The 26,779-nt window shown below is 44.4% G+C and overlaps 1 protein-coding gene across 2 annotated transcripts; it reads right to left on the bottom strand.

Moving 5' to 3' along the window:
- Nucleotides 1–2,547: 2,547 nt before the first annotated feature.
- Nucleotides 2,548–26,535, bottom strand: MSRB2 (methionine sulfoxide reductase B2). Of its 2 annotated transcripts, none has more exons than XM_059057871.2 (5): nt 26,360–26,535; nt 15,853–15,953; nt 10,730–10,806; nt 4,188–4,335; nt 2,548–3,302 (listed from the first exon to the last, which is right to left on the bottom strand). In XM_059057871.2, exons 1-5 carry the CDS (start codon nt 26,475–26,477, stop codon nt 3,198–3,200), a joined length of 549 nt encoding a protein of 182 aa, XP_058913854.1. In that variant the 5' UTR covers nt 26,478–26,535; the 3' UTR covers nt 2,548–3,197. The 2 variants fall into 2 exon arrangements, with proteins under 2 accessions (XP_058913854.1, XP_066886491.1); XM_067030390.1 differs by having other exon boundaries at nt 3,825–4,335; nt 26,360–26,512.
- Nucleotides 26,536–26,779: the final 244 nt, after the last annotated feature.

The following is a 26,779-nucleotide window of genomic DNA, read 5'->3' as shown; positions in this document are numbered from 1 at the left end:
CACTTAACCTTCCTGAGCTTCCACTCCAAATACAAAATAGCAAAAAAACATACTGTCTTTGTCTTCCTCACAGGGACATTTGTGAGGGCAAAGTTAAAAGGCTTTGGATACTAAAACTGTGAGCTATTATCCAGGAGCAATGAGTAGCTAGCAGCATACCAGCACTCCCATCCAGGACAATTAGAGCTAGGCAAAATATAGAAATTATTTATTAATTTATAAATATGTATTACATTTATTAATTTATAAATTATTAAGTAATTACAAATTATTATCTCTGTAGACAACAGAAAGGTTCTGAGGTAACAAGAAATAAAGGGGCTAAGATTCCTGTACTAGTTTTCTATTGCTGCTGTTAACAACCAACCACAAACTGGGTGGCTTAAGACAACACATTTATTACCTTGTGGTTACATGGAAGTCTGAAAAGACTCTCACTGGGATAAAGAAGATGTCGGCAGGGCTGTGTTCCTTTCTGAGGCTCTAGGAGAGAATCCATTTTCTTGCCTTTTCCAGCTCCTAGAAGCTATTCACATTCTTGGGCTCATGGTCCTCTTCTTCCATCTTCAAAGCCAGCAATGCAGCATCTCTCTGACCCTTCTTCCATCATCACATCTCTCCCTGACCCCAGCCAGAAAAGGTTTACTTCTAAAGACTCATGTGATTAGAGTGGACCCATCCAGAGAATCCAGGATAATCTATCTCCCTGTATCAAGGTCTTTAATTCATTCACATCTGCAAAGACCCTTTTACCATGAAAATAATCTATTTACAGGTCTGGGGATTAGGATATGGACATCTCTGGGGAGTCATTATTCTGTCTGCCACAACTCCAGAGAGGGAAGAACCCCACAGAGCCCCTTTTATCCTGGGATCATTTGCCAATTCTAAACTCTGCCAAGAGCCTGAGAATTTAGGCTTTGTACCCACAAAGGGCATCTACTAGGGGACACAGAAATGAGCAGAGCATTTATAACAGAGACTTGGGGACCCTAAGTAAATGGCTAGTTTTCATCTTAGCACATTTGATGAATATGGGATCCGTGTAGGTCAGGGTGCTAAAACCCTAAGTGGAAAGCCTCTGAAATGCAGAGCACTGTTTCTCATCAGTTTTGTGAGCAGAAATTAAAAGTTCAAACTGTTTCAGGAGGAAAGGCCTCATAGAATTTTCTTTTTGTCTGTTGAAGACAGAGAACTTTAACAGAGAACTGGAATCCATAAGAAAGAATCAAATGGTTATTTTAGGACTACAAAAGTACAACACTTAAAATTAAGAATGCATAAGATGTGTTTAACAGCAGACTAGACAGGCAAAAGGATAAGACTAGTAAATTAGAGAAGAGGTTGACAGAAAATATCCACATAGAAATACAGATATTTAAAAGAATGGGAAGATATAGAAAAGAGCCTTAGAGATATGTGGGATGCAATAAATGGTCTAAAATTTGTGTAATTTAAAAGGAGAGAGTCTAGGGAGAAAGAGATAATGACAAAACTGATGAAAGTATCAACCTAAGATTCAAAGAGCTCTGTGAACCCCAAGCACAATAAATACAAAGACAACCACACCAGGTTTGTAACCACACATTACAAACTGCTGAAAATCAAATAAAAAGAGAAAATCATAAAAACAGTTGTGGGGGGAGGGGAACACATTACCTTCAGAGGAGCAACAATTGCACTGACAGCTGATTTCTCAGGAGAAACTATAGAAGCCATAAGACAATTGAATGAAACTGTAAAATGTCCAAATAAAATTTCTCCAAATTAGAATTCTATGTCCAGGGAAAAGGATTCTTCAAAAATAAAAGGAGACCCAAAGGTATACATTAAATATGTGCAATTTTTAAATGTATCAATTGTACCTCAATAAAGCTTTAAAAAAATGAAAGGCGAATAAATACATTTTCTTACCAATAAAAACTGAGAAGATTCATCAAGAGAAATCATGAACTAAAAGAAAGAGTTCTTCAAGCAGAAGAAAAAAAAAATCCCACAAGGAAACATGGGATTTCAGGAAGAAATAAAGAGCAACAGAAACAGCAAATATGTAGGTAAACATAGATGAATATCAACATATACACTAACAGTGATTTGTGGGGTTTATATGTGTATAAAATTAAATTAAATACATGACAATAGTAACACAAAATATGAGAGAATGTTAATGAAGTTAAAGTGTTCTAAGGTTAACATTCTTGGAAAAGTAGAAAAACTTAATAATTTTAGTATGATTGTAATAAGGATGGATGTTGTGATTTCCAGGGTAAGCACTAGAAGAAGAGTTCATAACGCATAACACAGTAATAAAGAGAAAAATAGAATACTTAAGTCTCCTTTCTGTCCATAAAGTCTCAAAGAAAATGATTTAAGCACTTTCAGTAACAAATTATTCAAGACTCTCAATTTGTAAAAAAACACTTGAGTTGCTATCAGCATTGGTGTAACCAAACACCTACTACCACGTGACCTAATTATTTTTTGGCATTTGATTTAGTCATTTTTATAAAAGAGCAAATTCACAGACTTAGACAAAAAGCAAACAGATTTTAGTAAATATTTTATTTGAACTAAATTAATCTTTAACTTGTAACCACTTGTATTCATTATCACTGAAATCTAGCAAACTCCCATTGAAACTTAAGTTGCCCGTAGAGAAGTTGGAACTGGTATGTTCAAGACGGTCTAAAGTTTTGAAAAAAATATCATGCATCCCGTGGATCCCCCAAAGCACGGCTCATCCACAACCCTCCTCCTCATTGCTTCTTTCCATGCTGGGACTGCGAATTAGTCTAACCCCGTATTTTCTTTCCTCTTTTCACTTGATCTCTCACCTATATATGTCCAAGAAGAACTTAACTGCAATGGAACGTTCAGGGTGGTTTTGTAGGAATTCTTTGGTTTGTCCATCAGCCTCCAAATGTCCCCAAAGAGTCATGCCCTCTGGTCCAAGCAAAGCCCACAGAAGTCGATTTAATGGAAATGGTTGCCCCTCTGTCATTTTGTGAAATTCCAATCAAAGCCAGAGCCAGGGTTGAGCTGACTCCAGGTAGTAAGTTAGAGAAGGTGTGACTTGCTTGGTGATAGCAGCAAACTTAGCCTGGTTTAGTAGGTAATAAAGCTAGCTATTCACATAAATTATGAAAATTGAGTTTGGAAGTGAGGGAGTGGCGAGGGAGGGGGACTCCTGGAGGTAGTCAGTGTTTGCTTGGTTTGAACTTGAGTGCCACGCTGTTGATGCAAAACCTCTGACCATTAGGCCCAGGTCCATCAGGAAACACATGGCCAAGGTGAGCTTCGCACTGCAAGGAGAGAAGCCTCTGTCATTCCTCAACTGGGACAAGGCTCTTTATGTAAAACCAGACACATGAATCCCACGTGGCCGCCCCCCTCGAGTTTTTGACACTGGTGTGGGGAAAAAGTCTATTGTACCAGAATTTGATTAAGAAATGAAAGGATGCAGAGCACAGTAGTGGTAAATAGCTCTCTCCTTTATCAGTGAGAATGTGAGCAAGTGATTTAACTTAGGCCTCGATTTACTCATCTGTAAAATGGGGATGATAATTATACCTACGTAATAGAGATGTTGTGATGATTCATCGATACGACACATTTAAAGCACTAACATAGTTCCTGGGTGAGTACTTGGTAATCTTGTAGCCAGTGTATTATTATTGTTTCTTATTGAAGACAAGACTAAGCTATTTATCTGCTTACACAACCAGAACACCTGAGCACCCAAGGATATCAAAGTGAATGTGCTGTCTGGATTTAAGCCACTCTCTCCTACCAAGCTCACAGGAGGAATAAGGCGCTGATGTCACCTGCAGCGCTGCTCCGCCGGTTGCTGACACGCTGCAGAGTGAGAAGGGGGCGTAGCGACACCAGCTATGCTTGGCTTTCCTGCTGACTGTCCGTGTGCAACAGAATGTAAAGGGCCAGCTCTCTCTTTCAGATCCTTGCTCTGCTGCCATCTCTGCAAGGCTTGAACCAGGAAAGGCTCCTTCTCGGGTCTGCGGCGCCCGGAGTGATGGGAGACAGGGACCAGCAGCACGGGAGAAACCCAAGGGGCTTCCGAGACAGGAGGGCCGCCGGCCATAACACCAGATATGCAAGGGCCAGCGAGCTCTCGGAGGCATTTGGGGCGGCGCTGGGGAAAACGAATCAGAGAAAACAAAGACACCCACCTGCTTGCAGATGACCTCTGTGCGAGCTGGTCCCAACGAGGTGTCCACACGTCGCAGGATCCCTGCGTTACTCTCATCAGAGCCAGACGTCCCGTGAGCCTCAGAAAACGAAGGCCATCCGGTGCCCGAGCAGTACTTTTTCTCAGAGCTGTGTTAGGCATCATAACACTACAGCTGTGAAGGCTGCTATTACCATACAAAGAGCATTTTATGCCCCGAATCGTTTTTTCTCCCAAGCACGATTCGATTCCCTTCTGCTCTGCCAGATTCCAAGGCCAGTTCCGTGAACCACTGGTTCCACAGGAATCTGCCCACTGCACCTCCACTATTAAAGACGCTGTCTTGGGCTTCCCTGGTGGCGCAGTGGTTGAGAGTCCGCCTGCCGATGCAGGAGACACGGGTTCGTGCCCCGGTCCGGGAGGATCCCACGTGCCGCGGAGCGGCTGGGCCCGTGAGCCATGGCCGCTGAGCCTGCGCGTCCGGAGCCTGTGCTCCGCAGCGGGAGAGGCCACAGCAGTGAGAGGCCCGCGTACCGCAAAAAAAAAAAAAAAAAAAAAAAAAAATTTTTTAAAAAAAAATTAAAGACGCTGTCTCATCAGGTCAAAGATTTCTTGTTCCTTTGATGTCGAAGGCATCCCTCTCAAGGACTAAAAACATGAGGAGCTTTGTGAACTGCTGCACGTTAGGAAACAGATCAAATCCCTGTGTTCTAAACGTAGGAAAGGGGGAAATCAAAATGACGTAATACTGGTCGAAGGAGGGCATTGTGAGTTTCGCGTATCAGAGAAGCGTGAGAAGTGATGAAAGAGCCGTCTTCAGCCACCGGAACTTCGGGTTATCTTAAATTCAAAGCCTGACTGCCTTCAGGGGTTCAGCAGCTGCCTCTGTCACTTCTTAGCTGTGTGAAATTGGACAGGCTGCTTATTCTCTCCAAGCCTCAGTTTTCTCATCTGTAACATGCGGATAATCATATCTACGTTATAGAGAGGCTGCGAGGGTTTAAGGAGCTGTGCTGTGGAGCAAGTGGTGACAGATAAGCCTGGGGACCCACAGTCATCACGGCAGTGCAGTGACCTTCCCGGGGAAGCGCCACAGGGACGAACGATGCTGGGGGGTGGGGGGGGTGGCAGAGGAGCCCGCAAAGGAGGAGGAGGGCGACAAGCAAATCTACTCCTCAGAGACTCACTCTCTAAGTGCTTTGAAAGATGACTCCCTTAAATCACACTAGGAAAACAAATTTTAAATGGCAGGGAAATGGCTCTCTCTATCTGAGGAGGAGAGACAAGAAATGAATTGTAAATTCTTCAAAAAAACCCCAAATCACCAAAAACTGAGTAGAGAGGGGGGAAAAGTGGCAAATAATCAAATCCCTAGACTATGAGCACAGAAGGAAGCTCAGTTTAGAGCACGAACCCCAGCAGAAGAGTCTAGTGCAAGAAAGAGACTCAAACGTTCTGGTCTTGGGACCCCTCTGTACTACAAAATTACTGGGGATCGCTGAGAACTTTTGTTTACATGAGTTTTGTCTATCAATACTTAACAAATTAGAAATTATAAGTGAGAAATTAAAAAATATATATGCATTAAATTATTTTTAAAAATAATAAATTCATTACATGCTAACATAAATAACCTATTTTTACAACAATAATTCTATTTTTGAAACTGAAACAAATATTTAGGGTGAAGAGTTGCACTGTTTTATAACTTTGTAAATCTCTTTAACGTCTAGCTTAAAAAAAATGACAATTGACTCTTTATATGTGCTCGTGCATTCAGTCTGCTGCAATGCTGTTTTGACTGAAGTGTAGGAAGAGGATGTGGTCTCTCAGGTACGCAGTTGCAAAAGGGAGCACCTCGAAGAGCCCTGAAAAGATCCCAGGAACTCAGGTATAGCTCTGAGGTTGACTTCCGAGAGTCTCGGGTGTGAAGCCAGGCTCTGTCTGTTATGTCTATGCAACCTTGGCAAGTTATTTAATCTTGTAAAGCCTGTGTGTCCTGATCTTCGGAATCGTAATGGTATTGTTATTTTATGGGGTTACTGAGAGGGTTAACTGAGATGCTTTCTACGTTTACTGTTTTTAGCGTAGTGTCAGACACGTGGTACTTAAGTCAGTAGCTATTATTTTTGAAATATCATTATTAGTAGTAGTAACAGGTATCCATGAAATTTGAGCAGCTGTGGGTCCAATTAGAAGTGTCTGCACATTCAGATTGGGTTCTCTGCAACCCTTTTTGTTTTCCAAGGGTTCTAAAATATTCATGCGAGCTACTTTGGTCCAGGGAAAAACATTTTAAGTATATTTTAATCATAGCTTTTCCACACTGAACATTATATATAAACTAGTGATCATTAAAGGAATTTTGATGGAGAATCATGAATATAATAATTTTTTTTTTTTTTGCGGTACGCGGGCCTCTCACTGTTGTGGCCTCCCCCGTTGCGGGGCACAGGCTCCGGACGTGCAGGCTCAGCAGCCACGGCTCACGGACCCAGCCGCTCCGCGGCATGTGGGAATCTTCCCGGACCGGGGCACGAACCCGTGTCCCCTACATTGGCAGGCGGACTCTCAACCACTGCGCCACCAGGGAAGCCCTGAATATAATAATTCTTTTAATGAATGAATCTAAGACTAATAAAAAGTCATTTAAAACATTTTATGGGAAACAATAAAAGTTTTATTGATGCAATTCACAGAACCTGGAGATTTTACCAGGTAATATGAGAGGCCCATCATATATCATTTAAGAGTGAAAACTTAAATATTAAGGTGAATTAGAAATTCCAATATACGTATTTAAATGATTAGCAGATTGTAAGGCCCTCCCTTGAGAAACGAAAACCATTCTGGACCATCTTTAGTCATGTACTCTTAGAGGTGCTTCTTTTGTTTAGTTTTTTTTTTTTTTTTTTTTTTTTTTTTTTTGTGGTACGCGGGCCTCTCACTGTTGTGGCCTCTCCCATTGCGGAGCGCAGGCTCCGGACGCACAGGCTCAGCGGCCATGGCTCACGGGCCCAGCCTCTCTGCGGCATGTGGGATCTTCCCGGACCGGGGCACGAACCCGTGTCCCCTGCATCGGCAGGCGGACTCTCAACCACTGCGCCACCAGGGAAGCCCTTTTGTTTAGTTTTGTTATATGTTTATTTGCTTTGTTTTTATCTTAGTTTCTGGAAACTCCACAGCCCCCAAAACAGCAGCAGAGGCACTTGGTGATAACTGACAACCCTCCTGACGGTAGAAGAACTTCCATTCCTTTGAAGGAATGGGAGCACACAAAAGGTTAACAATGTTACTTAGTTCCTATTAACACATAGGATGTCAGGATATTCTGTAAAAAGGGAACTAACATCAGGCTCTCAGTTTCCTTCTATTCTACGATTTATGACCATGAAACATGTGATCTCACAGTAGATTTTAATAAACACTTCCAGAATCAGTGGGGGGGGGGGGGAGGAGAAGGGAGGGGAATAGAGGAAGCAGGGGAGGGGCAAAGTCACAAAATTCCAAGGTTAAGGAAGCAACAGCCTGGAGTCCCCAGCGGAGTGATAAAATCGCGAGAGCGCTCTTGACTTGGAAACCCTGGATTAAATGTCTCTGTCTCCCCCAGAATGTGCACCATACTGGTTTGGCCTGAAGGGAAGTGTGCAGGCGGCAAGGAGCCCAGCAGCCAAGAGACAGTGATCCGTCATCCACTTGATTCCTTAACTGTTTAGTTTTGGTTGACTTTTCACCTGGTTTTGACTCTGTACAAGCATTTGAAGGAATGTTTATTTCTTTTCTACTCCTGCTCTCTATTACTGAGGCTGGAGACTGGGGACAGAGAGAGAGGGAAAATGAGAGGCCCAACAAGAATCCCCACAGCTATCCACCCTCCTGAATGGGAAGCACCGTCAGGAATATAGTCTTCATTTATAGATTCTCATTAATTAGAAGAAATTCTCAAGAGTTCCTCATTATCAAAGACACATTCATGTATATGGCCCTAAGAAGGATCTGTCTCTAAGAATGTCTCATGGCTAACATGTATCCAGTGCTTGGCAGGTGTGAGGCATTGCTCTGGTGCTTTCACATGTATTAACTCATAACTCGGTTAATCCTCCCAACAACTCTATGAATTCAGTACTACTAGTATGCTCATGTTACAGGTGGGGAACTGAGGCACAGAGAGGTTAAGAAACTTGCCAGAGGTCACACAGCAATGAAGCCAGGATGTACATCTACAGACTTAACCACTGCACTACACTGTCTCTCCTATAAATAAATACATCTTTAGGAAGAGTACATTCTGGAACATAAAAGATTCTTATGAATATATTCTTATTTTTCTCAGTCTCAGCTGCTGCAGCAGCAGCAGTGGGAGGAAAAAAAAATGGAACTCAGAAGTCCTTAAGAAATGAAAATGGAAACTGCAACTAAAACTAAATGATTAAAAAGAAACAAACAGGTTGGTAGGTCATTAAACTAGCCACTTGATGAAAGGGCTTTTGGGGAAACTGGCTGGTATTCTCATTAGTCTTGGCTGCTTTGGGTATGGTCACTTAGCTTCCTTAATTTGGACGAGCACTGTGCTAATACAGTAGCTACTGGTCACATGTGGCCTTTCAAGTTTAAATTATTTAAAATTATTTAAAATGAAATAAAATTAAAAATTCAGTTTTTCAGCCGCATCAGCCACATTTCAAGTGCTCAACAGCCATGTGTGATTGGTGGCCACCGGATGGAACAGATATAGAACATTTCCATCATCATAGAAAGTTCTACTAGACAGAGTTTTTTGCTCTGGTCTCTCTGGTCCCTACATGCCCCCAACATTCTGTGATTTTCTGACAGAACCTGGCTGGGCATTGGGTAGGAAGAGTGTGTCATCTTTACAGGTACAGAAACGGGAACGCCAATGAAGTTAAAAAACAAAGACTCAAATGGAGGAAGGAACATGCTCTTGCAAAGATGACCTCACATCTTTTGCCTTCACGGTCGAAAGATGGAAACAGAACATCTGGCTGTTTACTGCACAGTCACAAGGCCGTGCTTTATACTTTTACAACACGGTTCTTCGGCGAAAAGCAGAGTGGCCATCTCAAGGTCCCACTTCTCCCTTTTAATAGAACCAAAGGTCAAAGAATAACTAATGCTTCAGAAATATGCATCCATTTTACTGTTCCTAGCTTCCCCCAGGCCATCTCAGCCTGACTGCCATCTTTTTTTTTTTTTTTTTTAAAGATTTATTTTATTATTTATTTATTTATTTTTTGGCCGTGCCGCAAGGCTTGTGGGATCTTAGCTCCCCGACCAGGGATTGAACCTGGGCTCTTGGCAGTTGACAGCAGGGAGTCCTAAGCACTGGACTGCCAGGGAATTCCCGACTGCCATCTCTGCTATCTCCTCACCAGCCACCGACAGAGTGAATGAATCTGGACAAAGGCCTGCCCTTCCGTGAGCATGAAGGAAATAAATCCTAATCGTTCCTCATCCTTGCAGGCGGGGTCTGGCTTTCCAAATTCAGCCCACATTAGCAGCCTAGGAAAGCCCGGTCTGCTCAAAGCCCAAGGCACATAATGCAGCACTGCCTAATGGAAGATTCACAGAGCTGGCTTGATTTATATTTTATTCTAAACCAGTTTAGGGTTGATGCAAAAGAAAGGAAAACATCTTTGAAGTTCTGAAAAACAGGACTTCAAAGATATTTTCCTTTCTTCTTCATCGAATCTACTTTTTTTAGACTGTTTCCTGCATGTCTAAACAAAAAAGGCTTTGTTGAGAGATTTCAGATCCTGATTGACTTAAAAGAGGCTTTGAAATCAAGGGACAATTAAATTTACTTTTAGCTACATAGAAGAGGGCATGGTATTCACTACGGTCAAGCACTGTGGGGAATCTATCCTCATAAAATTCTACATTTCCTAAATTAAATTATAAACCCATTTCTCCCTGGGAGAGATACAGTTTTAATCACATGGCCAAGCAAATACCATTATGGTTTAGATTTATTTAAATACTTTCCCAGGAAAAAAAAACTCTAATAGCTTTATCTTAAGGTGCCCACCAAGTTTGTTTTGTTTTTTAGCTGTTTCTTGGGGATACAGAAAGAAAAAATATAGGCTAAGAAGTTAATGCTCTAAACACTAGAAATAATCAAGATAGGCAAGAATCTTAAATGAACAGCCCTCCTTATAGCAACCAGGCCAAATGAGAAGGGCAATTAAAAACATCATGGGTGGGCTTCCCTGGTGGCGCAGTGGTTGAGAATCCGCCTGCCGATGCAGGAGACACGGGTTCGTGCCCTGGTCCGGGAAGATCCCACATGCCGCGGAGCAACTAAGCCCGTGAGCCATGGCCGCTAGGCCTGCGCGTCCGGAGCCTGTGCTCTGCAATGGGAGAGGCCATAACAGTGAGAGGCCCGCATACCGCAAAAAAAAAAAAAAAAAAAAAAAAAAAAAAAAAAAAAAAACCATCATGGGTATTTATCCAAGGCCCCAGGAGACAGAGCTGTATGAATTTAGAGGCTTACTCTCCTTTGGTACCTTTTGATCTTTATCTCACCTGAAGAGCGGGCTGTCACAGCACACACAGTGATACATTCCTGATTCCTTGTTATTCAGGTAGATCCCACTGAAAGGCTGAAAGTAAATGAGATACATCACGTTCAGGTTTCTCTTAACTCCGGCAGGACACAGTACAGCAGATCCAAATACAAGATTAAGTCTCCCAATAAAGGAATTTTTGTACTAATTTGACAAAGTGCAAATATCACTGGAGAGAAAATTACAATGGGCCCAGTGAAGAAGCCTACAGGCTTGTTTACGACCAGCCTTTATTGTGCCAAATATTCAAATTATGACATTAATAAAGCTTTGTATTTATATAGCACCTTTCACCCAACATCAAAGCCTGTGAAAAAGCAAGAGAACCGCGCCTCCGGATTGTGTAAGATCTCGGTCGCCATTTCAAAAGAGTTAATACAACAGGAATCTAGCCCACTGTCTAAAACACTTTGACATCTCCAATTAAAGACAGGCTATAGATACATAAAAAGCAAAGCTCAGTGAGATTAGTGTTGTGCCTTTAATATGCTTCACGTGGTGTTTAGGACACTACATACTTAATAAATGCTAAATAATGAGCTAGATTCTCGCAGGGCCTAAGTTGCTACTTAGATGAAATTACCACGTTAATTGTGGCTTAAGGAGTTTGCAGGTTCCGAGAGGAACACAAGGAGACTTGAAGCAATGAGTGAGCCAAGACTAATTTTTTTAAATGTTATTTTGTAAACTGATCTCATTGTTTGAAAAAAAAAAAAAAAAAAGACTATTTTTGCCCAGTTCCTTCCGTCATCTCGTCTGTCAAAGGAATGTCAAAAAGAAACTCTTGCACAAGCCTAGTGTGAAAATCTACAGGCAGTGGCTAGTGGCAGGCGCCGTCCCATTTTATGGAGAGAAGCTGAGGCACAGGGTGGGTCACTGAGTCCCAGAGCTGACTCAGGAAACAAGCAGCCCCCTTGGTCTTCTCTAGACGTCCCACCTCGACAAGTCCACAGGTCAAACATTCACATTCCTTGTGGTAGGAATAACAAGCACATTTTCAGGAAGCTGCATAATTTCAAATTAACCTACTGAGCCCACCATCTCAGCACACTTGGATGTTTTCCCGCTTTAAAAACCCTGAACTTGGCTGCAGACATCCGAACAGTGGTGAGCTGGTCTTTTTCTGGCCTGTGCCCTCGAAGGCCCCTACCCAACGCTGGCACGAATGGGCATCATCCCCCACACCTGGGCTGATGAGACACACAGGCCAAATGCAAAGGGCTACCCAGACCTGAAGGTGATCTAGAAAAGCCTACTCATGTGCTCTGGGCAGCCTGATAATATTCAAAATATAATTCTGTCATTGCAGGGACACTTGGGCAGAGGAAGTGACAGGGAACTGGTAGCACAGAAAGTTAAAAAAAAAAAAATCAAACATAAAAGAATACTTAGCCGACGTATTTTATGAAATGACATCTCTCCTCCGCCTCCTCTCCTGATTTCCTCTGTCTGCCCTCTCACCCTTCCTCCCCAGTTTTATACAAGTCCTATCACTTATTTAGGGCTTCTCGCTTGTTCATTCCAGTATTTACTTGAAAACCTAGTGTGTATCCAATGCTGGACTGGGGTACTAAGGCTGCAGAGATGGAAAAACAAAATGAAACCAAACCAACCCACAGTTCCTGCACGTGGAATCTGCTACCAGGCTGGGAAGAGACACGTGAGCTGGCAGCTGTCACACCACATGACAGGAGCTCTGATGGAGAGGTTAGTAGGGAGTGAGGATAGCACCAGGCCCTTTACTACTAGGGGAGTTTTCACCAAGGCTTTCTGGACCAGGTAATGTCTGAGATGTCTGAGACCAGGGTTTTCTTTTTCTTTAATCTTCTATCATCATTTTTCACTGCATGGCTGATTGGTGTTTATTACAGGAAATGCCAGGACACTAAACTGAGTTCTGAAGGATGAGTAAGAGTTAATCAGATGAAGAAATGGAAGAGTATTTCAGACAGACAAGCAGCCTGGGCTGGGCCCACGGGACAGAACAGGGCAAGGTGGAGAAGGGAGAAGAGGTTGCTGCAGAGGTGGGGAGGGCCAGATCATAGCGGCTTTGATCAGACCACGCTAAAGTTTTCATGCCATCCCACTGAAAATGGAAAGCCGTCGGAAACTTTTCAAGTGGGTGTGCACACGATCAGAGCCGGTTTTTATCAACAGAAGGAGCACTTGACGTGCACATGAAGAATGGATTGGAGTTGGGGCAGGAAGACACTGGAGGCAAAGGACAGTCAAACAGCCACCAGTTCACTCCTAGATTTAACTGTGGCAGGAGCAGTGGAAATAAAAAGACTAGAATAGATTCAAGAATTATTTAGAAGAGAGAACTGAAATGCATGACTGTCAGAGTCAGAGACATAATGACTTTCAAGATATGCCTTCCCCTGGGTTTTCAAAGTCTGTCCTAAGGACTGAGTATTTGTGTACTGCCCCCACCAAATTCAAGTTTAAGCCCTGGCCCCCAATGTGATGGTGTTAGGGGGTGGGGCCTTTGGGAGGTGATGAGGACATGAGGGTGGAGCCCTCAAGAATGGGATTAGTGCCCTTATAAGAAGAGACACGAGAGAGATGATCTCTTTCTCCACCAAGTGAGGACATGGCAAGAAGGTGGCCATCTGCAAACCAGAAAGAGAGCCCTTATCAGGAGCTGAATTGGCTGGCACCTTCACCTGGGATTTCTCAGCCTCCAGAAGCCTGAGAAATGAATGTCTGTTGTTTAAGCAGCCCAGTCTGTGGCATCCTGCTACGGCAGCCTATACTAACACAGCCTGTCTGCACCAATGCGAGTTCTCTCTTCTTTTATCTTTTCCATACTATGAATACATACCTGTTGGAAACAGATGACTCACTCAAGAGGAATGATTTGCAGATAATTTCACACGGAACTATTTACAAAGGTGGGGACAGGGCCGATGGAGACCAACAGGGAAGGGGAAGCACCCCCAGGCCAGTGACTGAGAACACGCTACTGGCCTGTGGGACACAGAGCGGGCAGGACCCGTGAGGCTGCAGCTGGAGGGGAGGGCTGCCTGCAGAAGCTGCAACCTGCATGGGAGGAACACAGTCCTAGGGGGACCCTGGATGCCTGTTTCTCCACTGGGCCCTCTGATCTTGCTGGCATCTCCCAGGGGCCAAACCCAATCAGGAGTCAGAGGGCAAGGGAGCTGGTTAGTCTTCCCAGAACTCAGAGCTGAGTGAGGCATGTGGATAGCGGATCTGGAAGGCAAAGAATGACCTGCGTAAAACCTACCTTCTACTGATATTTGACTTTCAGTTATCGCTTGACCAGGCTGTAAACCCCTTCGTCATACCTAGCAGAGTGCTAGCAGATTACTGCTGTCCGATAAAAAGCATGTGCAACTGAATTTTAATTTTGAGTCACCAAATAGAAAGCTGAAGTGTTTTACTTCTCTTTCCTTACCCTCATGGAGCTAACTAAGGCTTATAGTTCTGCAACGTTCTAAAAAGTTAACCGTGGAAATGGATCAACTGAAAGGGATTTATAACATTACTTAAAATAATGGGATGATGCTCATTTTGTCAAACGGCCAAATGCACAGAGTATATTATACCATTTGTTTGAAAATCCCACATATTTATTCTCCTACACATCTGGCAGCTCATCTCCAGGCTGCCGTCTCCAGCTCCACACCCTGCGTGGCTCTGTCCCTCAGAATAGGGCCGGCTTACAATGCTATGGGAATGCACTCAACTGCACAGGGAAACACGTGTGGCTCCCCTGTGCTATCTGCACTATGGCTAATGCAGTCTCTTTCCCAGTGAAACCTTTATTAAAATCCCACCCACAGGAAGTTTTAAAAAAATACCAGCATTTCACCAGAATCTACTGGGATCTGCTGGCCTGTCTAACGGCTTTAGCATCGGTGGCGAAGTTGAGGGTGAGGCCACAGTTATACGGTCGTGGCACATACCTGAATTTTGCAGGGACTGCTAAATTCAAAGATATAAATATTCTACAGCTTTTGAAACCGCTGCACTGTGGTCCACTCTGTGGGGTCTGCTTCACCAAGGAAAACATCTAATAACCTGGTTCAATAACTATATTCCAGTGGTCATATCTGGGACTAAGACAGACTACTTGTTGGGAAATGCAGCACAGTAAACATGGTGCCTACTATAATGAGGAACCACTGAGGGCTGTTCTCTCAGGAAATGAAAGAAAGCTGGGATTATTGAAGGCCGCTTCAATAATGTGTCCCCCTCGTGGCCTGCAGTCATACGACAGTCACCAGGGTTTATTTTTTGAGCGCCTGTTATCTGCAGGCACCATGTTACGTGCTGGGGTATACCAAGGATGGCAAGCGCTAAGAAGAGAAAGTACTGGTAAAAGCAAACCCATCGGGGCTTAGGAAAGGCTTCTCTGTGGCAGTGAGAGTGGGGCTGAGAGCTGAAAGCAAGGTTTGAATGGGTCGGGGTGTTGGTGGTGGGGGAGGACACGGGGTGAAAGGGCCTGAACGGAGGGGAAGCCCAGGGTCTGAGAGCTGAAAGAGGACAGCGTGGCCGGAGTGCCGTGGCCAGGGGGAAAAGTGGCCAGATCTGAGGACAGGGGTTGGAGGTAAGGGCCAGAGCCTTTAGGGCCTTATTAGCCACTTTTCAACTTTTCTCTTTACTTTTAAAGCAGTGGGAAGCCACTGAAGAATTTCGAGCAGGGGGTGATGTGGTCGGATCTGTTTTCAAAAGATCTCTTTGGCAGCCACACGGAGAACGGCAAGGCGAGGGGCAAGGGCAGCTGTGAGGAGAGCAGCCGGAGGCAAATGCACGCAAGCCAGGGCTGGTGGGAGCCTGGACCAGCCTGCAGGTGAGAGCAGCGGAGAGAAGCCGAGGGATGGGAAGGTCATTTAGGAGGCAGGATGCGTGGGCGAGGCGACGGAGGGCAGTGTGTCCAGAGGAAGGATTCTGGTTTGCTCAAGTGGATGCATATTCATGGCCGAAGAAGGAGAGCAATGAAAGGCACCCGATTCGCAGGGCAGATGATGAGTTAGGTTTCGTAGCGAGATAGACTCCAACCTGTCCTGCCCTGCCCCCAACACATCTACTGAGAAACTGTCGGTCGGTGTAGCTTACCGGTTCCGTCCCTTTTTCTCTTGTGACATGGAACTGCTCTGGAGTCAGCTTCTTCTGCAACTCACTCTTGGAGAGAATGGGCTTCTGCTTTGTAAGGGACCCTGTGTTGTTAAATAGGAATTGAAAAAAATTAAAACAGCAAGGCCCAGAGTGCTGAGGTTGACTTCCTTGGATTTGTCTAAGAGAATTTAGTTATTTCCCCAAAGAATTAGAGTCATGCCTTTACTACAAATATTTATATTTTTAATTGATTTTTGTATTTCATTGCATTGTTCTGGATCTCAAAATAACTACTGTATAAGAATTTATTTACTTTAATAGCAATGGTCGACAAGCTGCAAATTATAAGATGGGTGCGACTGACTTTCAAATGATGTCTTTGATCAAGTTAAGGGCTTTTATATTTTCTATATTATTAAAATATATTTTGCTTGGAACAAAACCAGTAAGGCACAATGACCTTTTCTTTCCTAGCCTCTCTCCTAAAGTGCACCATCTCCCAGCAAAACACACCATCCCTTCCCGTCCCCCTTCCACCCCTTCCTTCTTGACAGAGACCAGAAAGCTCAGGTACAAAATACTGTAATTGACTCATTAGTTTAATAAGAAATGAGTAATAAGTAGAGAGCCAGTTTTCCAGTCCTGCTGGGGCACAGAAGATAAAAGGCAGCTGAAATACGAAATAAGGTAGAATAAATTCTCCTTGGGTTACTAAGGGTAGAAATTCATCTTTCTTCTATTACTACGTTCAAAGGAGTGTTTCCTGTCAAGATACAGCTGGGAGTAGCTGAGTGATTGGAGAGAAAAGATCGTGGAGCCAGTGGGTTATTAAACCCCTCTTCCTTGCTGGTTTATAAAGATATTTCCGATTTTGTTTGTCAAGGGAGGTCTTTTATTAAAAATTCTTTTTGTGTGGAAAAAATAAGAGACTCCTATAGCACATACGCCTGAAAGGGAAACCGAGACCTACCATAGTCTATTATCATGCTTCACGGTGTTTTTCCACTTTTGGCTTCCTTTCTTCTGCTTCCTTCAGCTTCTATCTTACAACGTTTTTTCCAGTGAGTGTAAACATAATAACTTTAGCCAAAGAGAGGTAGGAAGCCTAATGTATATTATAATAAATAAACATTTTAATCATCCAACGTTAAGAATATGAAAGGACCTTATCATCTGCTTACACCTCAACTTACAAAGGAGAATATAAGGCCCAAAGGGTTAGTAACTTGACCACAGAACTGAAGATGAAATGTTAAATACCGGAGATGTCACCACCCACATAACAAATGTGTCAGAAAATCGTGGCTGAATTTCATTTTTGGTTACAAAAAAGAAAGTCCTAAATAATCTCTCAGCAAGAGAAGACTTATATCTTCATCACGAGTTCATAATACTGCACAGTATGGTATTTTCAGTATTATATATTATTGACTGCTTATGGTTGTCTACATTGTATTTAAGGGGTTTTGTCTGTTAAATATATTAGAAGGTGTCCTTTCTTAAATACTTTTTATAAGGCCACGGGGATTTCTTTTTTCCAATGGAAATATACCTCTGAAATATTCCTGTGGAAATATTGCTCACTTACACCCAAATTTTTCAGGAACTCAGCTCCTGAGGAGCAAAGCAAAATGTATTCATGTGATAATTATTACTGCTTAGTGACTTTCAGAGTCATTATGCAGAATGCCAAGTAATAAAGGGAGAAGAAATGATAAAATTTTTAAAATCACCATTTTTGCAATCACTAACATAATAGATGGATTCAAGCAAGAATCATCAGGGGATTCTAAAACCCTTGGGTGAAAAGACTGTTGAAGAATGGAATAGCTACACATCTTCAAAATATGATCCCTCAAATTATTAATTTTACAAGTAAGAAAACGTACCTTTACAATGGAAAAGTCTAGAAATCACCACCTCAACCAAGGAAGCAAGGTTAGCATCACTGACAGTGGGGCCAGCTGACATCATGTGCCTCTGGGTGGGACACGCTGCACTGAGTCTACTCTCAGAGAGCTCACCAGGACTTCTTAGGGACACCCAGGAACACTTTTATCCTCATCCCATCTCTTCTCCATAGAAGTGACACTAGACATTCTCTCTTTCTGGTATAGTCTACTCCCTCAGCTTCCATGACACCAAATCCTCCTGTCTCTCCAGTTCCTCCCTCTCAGCATCCTTTCTAAGCTCCCCTTCCTCAAGCCATCCTTGAATACTGGTGTTCTTTAGAGGAGTCTGTCTGAGGCTTTCTTCTATCACCCCCGCCCCCACCATGGGAGATTTTATCCTTCAAGTACCATCTACATGATGAGACTCCCAACCTGTTTTTTTCCTCCATCCTATTTCTCTCTGCTGAGTACTGGATCCATACACAATCTGCACCTGGATATCTCCACTAGGCTCGTCCCAAACAAAAGAATTTCATGTATCTCCTCCACCCCAACCCAAATCTGGTCCTCCTCTCATGTGCTCCAGCTCATCAATTCCATGTTTCAAACCAGAAAGCCAGGCCATCATCCATGACTCTTCCCCCTTTTAAAAAAAAATTTTATTTATTTATTTTTGGCTGCGTTGGGTCTTCGTTGCTGCGCGCGGGCTTTCTCTAGTTGTGTTGACGGGCTTCTCGTTGCGGTGGCTTCTCTTGTTGTGGGGCACGGGCTCTAGGCGCGCAGGCTTCAGTAGTTGTGGTGCATGGGCTCAGTAGCTGTGGTTTGCAGGCCTAGAGCGCAGGCTCAGTAGTTGTGGCACACGAGCTTAGTTGCTCTGCAGCATGTGGGATCTTCCGGGACCAGAGCTCGAACCTGTGTCCCCCGCATTGGCAGGCGGATTCTTAACTGTTGCGCCACCAGGGAAGTCCCATGACTCTTCCCTTGCCCTTGCACCAAGACTGTTGGTTCTACTTCCTAAATACCTCTAGGATCTGCTCATTCTCACCCCTCTGCAACTACCTTGGATCAGGCCTCCATTACCTCCAGCACGGATTATTACAGATTTTTTCTAATTTGTATGCCCTCCCCTATTCCGACCGCTTCTTTTTCCTCACTGCCCAAAACTGTTCAATGTGACATAATACCCTCAAGATAAATTCCAAACTCCTTGATGTGACTTCCAAGGCTCTTCATGGTTGTCCCTGCTTACCACTTCCAACTTCTCCCTTCTACTATGCTCCAGTCCCTCTCAACTGTGGTCCTCTGAGTTCCCCCAGAAGACATCACAGTTTGTTTAGCTTTTGACTTGTTGTTAAGATGGACTGAAGACTTCTAAGATCCTTACATGCCATGACAGAAACTGAAGTCTCCAATCTCTGGTCTCAGTTGACATATTATCTTCTCCAAGAAATGTTCCCTGACCCCCTAAGTCTGGGTTGCAAGCTCCTCCTCTGGGTTCTCACGGCCCTCAGTGCTTCCATGATAGACACGACAATCGCAGGTTAATTTGTCTAGATGTCTCATTCAACTAGAAGCTTAAAGGCTGAAAAAACTGTGTCTTTGTTCAGTGTACCCCTGAACAAATATTCATCAAATGAATCTTTGATAAATATTCATTTCTTCATTCATTTGGTCATATTTACAGAGCACCTACTATATGCCAGACACTATTCTAGATGCTGGGGATACAGACGTAAAGAAAACAGACAAGAGTCGCCACCCTTATGGAGCTGAGGTAAAGTAACTAAGAATGTAAAACTTTAGATGATTTTTTTCAAAAATCACAAAGGAGATTAGAGAGCGTGAGGATGTGTGTGTATGTATTTATGTGTGCGTATACACACACACACACACACTTTAAAATAATGAGGGAAGGCCTTATTAAGAAGGTGACAGGGCTTCCACTGGTGGCGCAGTGGTTGGGGGTCCGCCTGCCGAGGCAGGGGACACGGGTTCGTGCCCCGGTCCGGGAGGATCCCACGTGCCGCGGAGCGGCTGGGCCCGTGAGCCATGGCTGCTTGGCCTGCGCGTTCGGAGCCTGTGCCCCGCGATGGGGGAGGCCACAGCAGTGAGAGGCCCGCATACCGCAAAAAAAAAAAAAAAAAAAAAAAAAAAAAAAAAAAAAAAAAAAAGAAGGTGACATTTCAGCAAAGAGTTGAAGGAAATGAACAAACACACAACGTGAATACCTAGGAGAAGAGCACTGCAGGAAAGAGGAGTGCCAGGCTGGGTGTGCCTGGCATGTCTGATGAACAGCAAGGAGGCCAGAGCAATGGAGGTGGAGTCAGCAGGGAAGGTTAGTAGAAGTGACAGCAGACAGATGATGGGGGCCAGATCATTTAGGGCCTTGAAGGCTATTGTAAGGACACTGGCTTATGTTCTGAGTGAGTTTGGAAGTCATTGGAAGGTTAGCAGAGGCATGACATGAATCTGACATATTTTAAAAGGAGCAGTGGTAGATATACTAAAAAAATATTTGAAGCAGGGTAAAGTCTGAAGCAGGGGAACCATTACAGAGGCTACTTTAATCTGGCTGAGAGGTGGAAACCTGGATCAGGGTGGCAGCAGGAGAGTGACTAAGAAGTAGCGAGACACTGGACACAGATGGGTCAGATGTGGAGGTAAGAGAAAGTAAAGGGCCAAGGGTCATGCTCCACAGCTTCTGGGCTCTGAAAGACGGGGGAAGACTACAGGAGGAGTAGGTTTGGGAACTTAGTTTTGACTTTGTTAACTTTAAAAATGCCAAGCAGATATTCAAGTGGAGATGTCAAGTAGGCAGTTGGATATATGGATTTAGAGTTTCAAGAGAGGCCTAAGATGAAAATATAACTTTGTGACTCCTCAGCCTTTAGATGTTATTTATCTTGGGGACTGGAAGATCCCCAAGTCAGTGAGTGTAGACAGAACAGAGAGGCCTGAGGGCTGGACTCTGAGGCTCTCCGCAATATACAGTTTGAAGAAATGGGGAGAAGCAGAGAGGTGGGAAGGAAACCACAAGAATGCAGTGTCCTAGTGAAATGGAGCAGGACCCTATGGTGCTTGCCCCCCAAGTCCTTTTGTCTGTGGAAAAACTTTAGCCAAAGAATAAGTTTAATCAGAGAAGTGAGAAAATGCAGAAACAGAGGAAAACAGTCCAACAAGACCAAATTATAATAGGTGAGTCATTAAGCAAAGTCAAGGACCTTTAGTTCCTCCTCAAGGGCTATAGATAACATTCTGAGCCATATCCTTTGAGCTGTCTTACAGATACTTAAACCCCTTCCACCAGGTGGAAGAAGTTAACTACATGATGACCAGACTGTAACCTTGACATAAGCTGCCACAATTCTGAGAGCTGGCCTTAAAGAAATGGGAATAATTGACCCTGTAACTGAAGATTAACTATACTTAAAACAATCAAGATGAGCTGATCAGATCTCCGATGACCGCCGTCAAGATGACTGTCAGGGGCTTCCCTGGTGGCGCAGTGGTTGAGAGTCCGCCTGCCGATGCAGGGGACACGGGTTCGTGCCCCGGTCCGGGAAGATCCCACATGCCGCGGAGCGGCTGGGCCTGTGAGCCATGGCCGCTGAGCCTGCGCGTCCGGAGCCTGTGCTCTGCAACGGGAGAGGCCACAACAGTGAGAGGCCCGCGTACCGAAAAATAAAAAAAAAAAAGATGACGGTCAGAGCTGACTGTGCTGTTTCTGCCTGTAGCCCCCTCCCCGCATCTATAAAAGCTCTTGCACACTGAGTGTCAGTGGGGGGAGTCGGCCTTTGTACAGGACTCTGCCCCCTCCCCCGCCAGGCTGCCGGCCTCTGAAATAAAGCAAACTTTCCTTCCCACCAACCTGGCCTCTTTATTGGCTTTAGAGCGGCGAGCAGCCCGACCCCACTTTCGATTACAGTTTCTGGCTCCCAACCTGGGGCTGCTGTACTCTCGCGATATCTGCTCCCGGGGTTTTCCCGAGCTGAGCCGCCATGACGACGCGCCGAGATGGCCGTGAGGGGCCGCTACTCGAGGCTCGCTGGCCCCGGGAGCGGAGTTTTGGGGGACGCTCCTAGCAGCTGCCGAAACCATGTGTTTGGGGGATGCTCCCTGTTTATCCCCTGCTCGACACTGGCTGTCAACGTACGCTTTTCCTTGGTGGAATGGAAACATGCATCTGGACAAGCTGACGAGCTCCATGACCGAGTAAGTCCACGGGTGTGCAGCCGGGCAAACTTCTCTCTCTTTTTTTTTTTTTTGCGGTACGCGGGCCTCTCACTGTTGTGGCCTCTCCTGTTGCGGAGCACAGGCTCCGGACGCGCAGGCTCAGCGGCCATGGCTCACGGGCCCAACCGCTCTGTGGCATGTGGGATCCTCCCGGACCGGGGCACGAACCCGTGTCGCCTGCATAGGCAGGCGGGCTCTCAACCACTGCGCCACCAGGGAAGCCCCAAACTTCTCTTTTGAGCACTTAGTGCTATCTGCGTATTTTGCCAATTGGTTCTGACGTGTCTGACATTGAGGGCTGTTTGTGAGCACTGAGTGTGTCATTTGGGCATTTTGCCAATTGGTTCTGAGGTGTGTCTACTGTCGAGGACCCTTTGTGTTGGGGAAGTGTTTGTTTGGGACTCCACATGGGTCACTGTCTTGGAGGATTGTGACAGTTCTGTCTTCTGGTATGAGTGTGTATTTCATTTGTGTGATTGGTATCTTTGCTGTCTTTTGTAAAATGGGAAGGTCACGTTCAATTCATTAGAAAAATTTTAGCTATGAGATTACGACTAAAGAAAAAGGAAGATAATTTTTTTCACAATATATGACAACAGTATTCTTTATACTCCGGAAAAGAATGGATAAGATGAAACTCTTTTGAAATTCCAAAACCGGTTCTTTTTGCATATGCAGTGAGAGAAAGCTGGCTTGATAAAATACTGTTTTCAGAATTCTGACCCTGAGAGAACAAAAATATGCATAGGAGAAAGCTTGAAGTTAACTCTTATCATGTCCTTGAAATATAAACACAGCCCACTTTGAGACTTCAGCCTTGTGTTAAATAGTAAAACTTCAAAAGATGTTTGGGTTTATTAAACACACATCTTGTACCACATTAAAGAGAAATTATGCTATGAGAAAAATGTAAGTTTTTAGAGGTTATGGAATATGTTCTTAAGTTTGCCAATCAGTAAATGCTGGTATAACAGTTCAGTTACTTGTTTCTTGGTTTTGTTAAGGCTTTTAAGGGTTAAAAATTATAATATGTAATTAAAACTACTAAAAATGATAAGGGAAGCATTTCAGTGTGTAAAGCAAGTAGGATATGTGTTGTCAGTGAGAGAAAGTATAAAGAATGGAGATATATTTGTTGAGGAAAAATGAGAATAATTTGTCCTACAGATGGTTGTTTTTGGATGGGCCAAAAAAAGGGACAAATCATATGGATACAAAAAGTGATAAAAGGTTTGTGAAAAAAGGGAATTTTGAGAAAAGAATTTTGTACATTGAAGGAGTGATTAAGATTAGATTGTGGGCTTCCCTGGTGGAGCAGTGGTTAAGAATCCATCTGCCAATGCAGGGGACACGGTTCAAGCCCTGGTCCGGGAAGATCCCACATGCCGCGGAGCAACTAAGCCTGTGCACCAGAACTACTGAGCGTGCGCTCTAGAGACTGTGTGCCACAACTACTGAAGCCCGCGCCTAGGGCCCCTGCTCTGCAACAAAAGAAGCCACTGCAATGAGAAGGTCGCGCACCACAGCAAAGAGTAGCCCCCACTCACTGAAACTAGAGAAAGCCCACGTGCAGCAACGAAGACCCAATGCAGCCAAAAAAAAAAAGGATTAGATTAGATTAGATATAATTAGGTAAATGAACTTTGTTATTCATAGTAATCTGGTACAAAACTGGAATTAGGTTTTCTTTCTCCGTTAAGAGAACAAAATTTTCAGGAATATTGAGGTGCTTTTGATAACAGTAAGTTTCTTTCTCAAGCTAACTTCGAGTATTCAAAAGGGCCCCTAGACATCTCAGAAGAAATAGTAAAGTAACTAGGATTATTTAATATGTTCAATTATATGGAAAACATACGATAACTTTCAGATCATACTGCTGAACTGGGTAAGAAATTTAAAGAATTCTAGTGGAAAGCTACTGTTTTGCTTCAAGCCACATTTTTGACCCCTATGTTCAGGATGGAAAAAATTACCTAGTTATCACAGAGTATAATGACTTATGAGGTATGTCACTGCTGGCTTTAAGTTTACTGCTAAAAGCACATGTACAATGCTTGTGTGATAATTGGCTATAAGTGATAAAATGTATAGCCTATAAAATGCTTCCCTGTCAGCAAACCTCTGTACTTGTTTATGTCTCACTAGTCCTCCCCACAACGTGGACAACTAGGCCAATATATAAACAAGGCCCCAAGTCCACAACACAGGGTTAAATGCAGCTGCACTTTTAACCTTTCCATTTCTTATATAATTATAACCAATGCTTATTATATGCCTACTAAGCACCAATATTGTGATAAAACATTTTTATGCCGCCAGCCGTGGCGGGTCCTCAAAGTGCAGCAACAATCGAGAGGGGTAGGGAAGTGAAAGCACCAAGGTATTCGATCCGAAGGGCACCAGCAACTGATGGTTGCAAGGCAAATTTATTAACAAAGCATAGCCATATATATACCCCTAAAGCAGGGACTTTGCATAGTCATTGTTCTATAGAACTAGTCTTTCATCTAGGCTTAGTTGACACCATATCTGCACCATATCTGCATCAGCGGGTTTATTGCTTGTTCCACAAAGGCACCAATTTCCCCTCCAGGGTTGCTTTTCCTAGCTTTAGGGAACAACCAGGGACTCTCATTATCTGAGCAGGTCCCTGGAGCGAGATGGCCAAAGGCCATCCCCTTTTTTACATTCATACCATAAAGTCCAGGATGCATACCAAGGAGAGTACACTCGGGCCCTGAGGCTTATGAGGGTCTTAATGGCGCACGCCACATTTTTAGGTTTTTATTTTTCATTTATTCTGTAAAACAACCCTACCATTATCACTAGCCTTATTTTATAGAAAAAAAAAAAAAAAAAACAGGCTTCAGCGTACCAAGTTCAAGACGTGCCCAGAGACACAGGGTCAGTGATTGACACTGACGACTCTGAAACTCCCTTAACCACAAAACTATTACCTGCCCATCATTCTCAGTGGTTGCCTACTAGTTTGTTGAATTGAACTTTCATGGTTTACTTAAGCATTCCTTAACTGATGGATGTTTGGGTTAGAGCCAGTTTCTAGTTCTTAAGAGTAGTTCTGTTAAAGACATCTCTGCACATATAACTTTGTTCTTCTTTAGAATTATTTCCTTAGAAGGAATTCCCAGAAAGGGGTGTCTGATAAGTTAGCAGTTCCTGTATTGGTGTCTGGCCAAATTTTAACATTGCTGAAGAACCTCAGATTCCAGGGCGATTCATTAGGCTGTTTCCAACAGCACCAAGTACAAACATGAAGGACAAATTTCTGCTGAAACCACCACCCTATAAACGGGAATGAGAAGAGCTCCAGCCCACAGCTGTGATGTTTCCATCACCTGTGGTTCTCGGAAAACCAGTGCTTGGCACACAGTAGACACAGAACAAATAATCAGATTGGCTGACTAGGGACACCAAGAGGTTCTGAAGGTCATGGCCCCAAGTTCTGTCGGATCAGCTCCCAGTGCACACTGCCAGGGCTTTTATTTATTTAACACAGCATTGTGAAAACTTAAAGGGATAAAAAGAATTTCAAGTGACTGGGTACATTTTCAGCATAGACACGTAGCTTTAAATGTCTTCAATGGACACATAACAAATGGATATAGAGATTGGATGGCTAGGCATCTGCCCAGAAAGCCAATGGACACGAGGCACTAGATTCCCCTAAAATAGGCCTGAAATACAGTACCAGCTAACGCACGTCTCCACAAGTGACTCCGTACTAAAGGATGAAATGTAAACGTGCCCCAGTCCCATAGAGCGGCCAAAGGCATTTTGTAGAAAATACACACACTTTTCCCTAGTCTCTATCACAACCATTGACTAACGATGGCCAGGTTAAAGAAGGTATGGATTATTAGTTCACACGTTTCCCTGGGTCCTGGAAACACAGAAATAGAGCAGGTCAGGGAGCAGATCCACAGGCATGCGAAGTCTGAACCGCCTGCTTCTCAGACGCGAAAAGCAGCAGACATAACTGGAGAAGGGGGACAATGTAACAGAGCAGAGGCCACTGCAGCAAAGAGCGCGCGGGGTGGGCTGCTGACCCAACACCTTGAGGCCCGGCTCTAGAGCATAACATTTTATGCAAAAAAAAAAAAAAAAAAAAAAGTGTGTGCATGTTTGGAGAGAGGACCTATACCTTTACAAATCCTCATAGGGGTCAGTGACCCCCGCCCCTAACAATTTACAACCAGCTGTCGCAGAAGGCAGGAGGTGGGCGGGCAGGGGCGTCCGGAAGGAGCTTCCCGAGAAAGTAAGCGCCAGGTCCAGAACCAGCAGGCGGGCTCCCAAGTCCTGGCAAGTGAAGGGAAACCGAAAGCCGGGAAGTGGCGGCGGGGCCTCCTATGCCCCCGTCCTACCTGCGTCCTCAGGTCCGGTACTAGCGCCAAGGCCACCCCGGTCCGCTCGGCCCCGCACCGCCCACCCGGGCACTTCTCGGAAGGGAAGGCTCCTAAGCGCGCAGAGGAAGCGCGCCATGACGCTATACGCGACCCGGCAGGGCCCACGCCGCAGGGCCCGCCCACGCCCGCAGGGCCCGCCCACGCCCGCAGGGCCCGCCCACGGCTTCGATGCTCCGCTCCGCCTCCTCCCACCTCCCTTCCTGTCCGGTCTCCAAGTTACACTCCGCGCTGCGCGCCTTACCCCACTCCTTCCCTTCCCGCTTTCCTCCTCCTAACCGCATCTTGCTCCTGCCCCTACCGTCTCCCCTTGGCCTTCTTTGGCCCCCTCGGCCCATGTACCGCCTACCTCCCTGCGCTGCTCCCCCAAACCTGCCTCTC

Source organism: Kogia breviceps, chromosome 3 (genome assembly GCF_026419965.1).
Source record: "Kogia breviceps isolate mKogBre1 chromosome 3, mKogBre1 haplotype 1, whole genome shotgun sequence".
In the NCBI taxonomy this organism is placed as follows: domain Eukaryota; kingdom Metazoa; phylum Chordata; class Mammalia; order Artiodactyla; family Physeteridae; genus Kogia; species Kogia breviceps.
The sequence above is the reverse complement of the archived record's forward strand: the minus strand, read 5'-3'. Positions and strand labels throughout refer to the sequence as shown.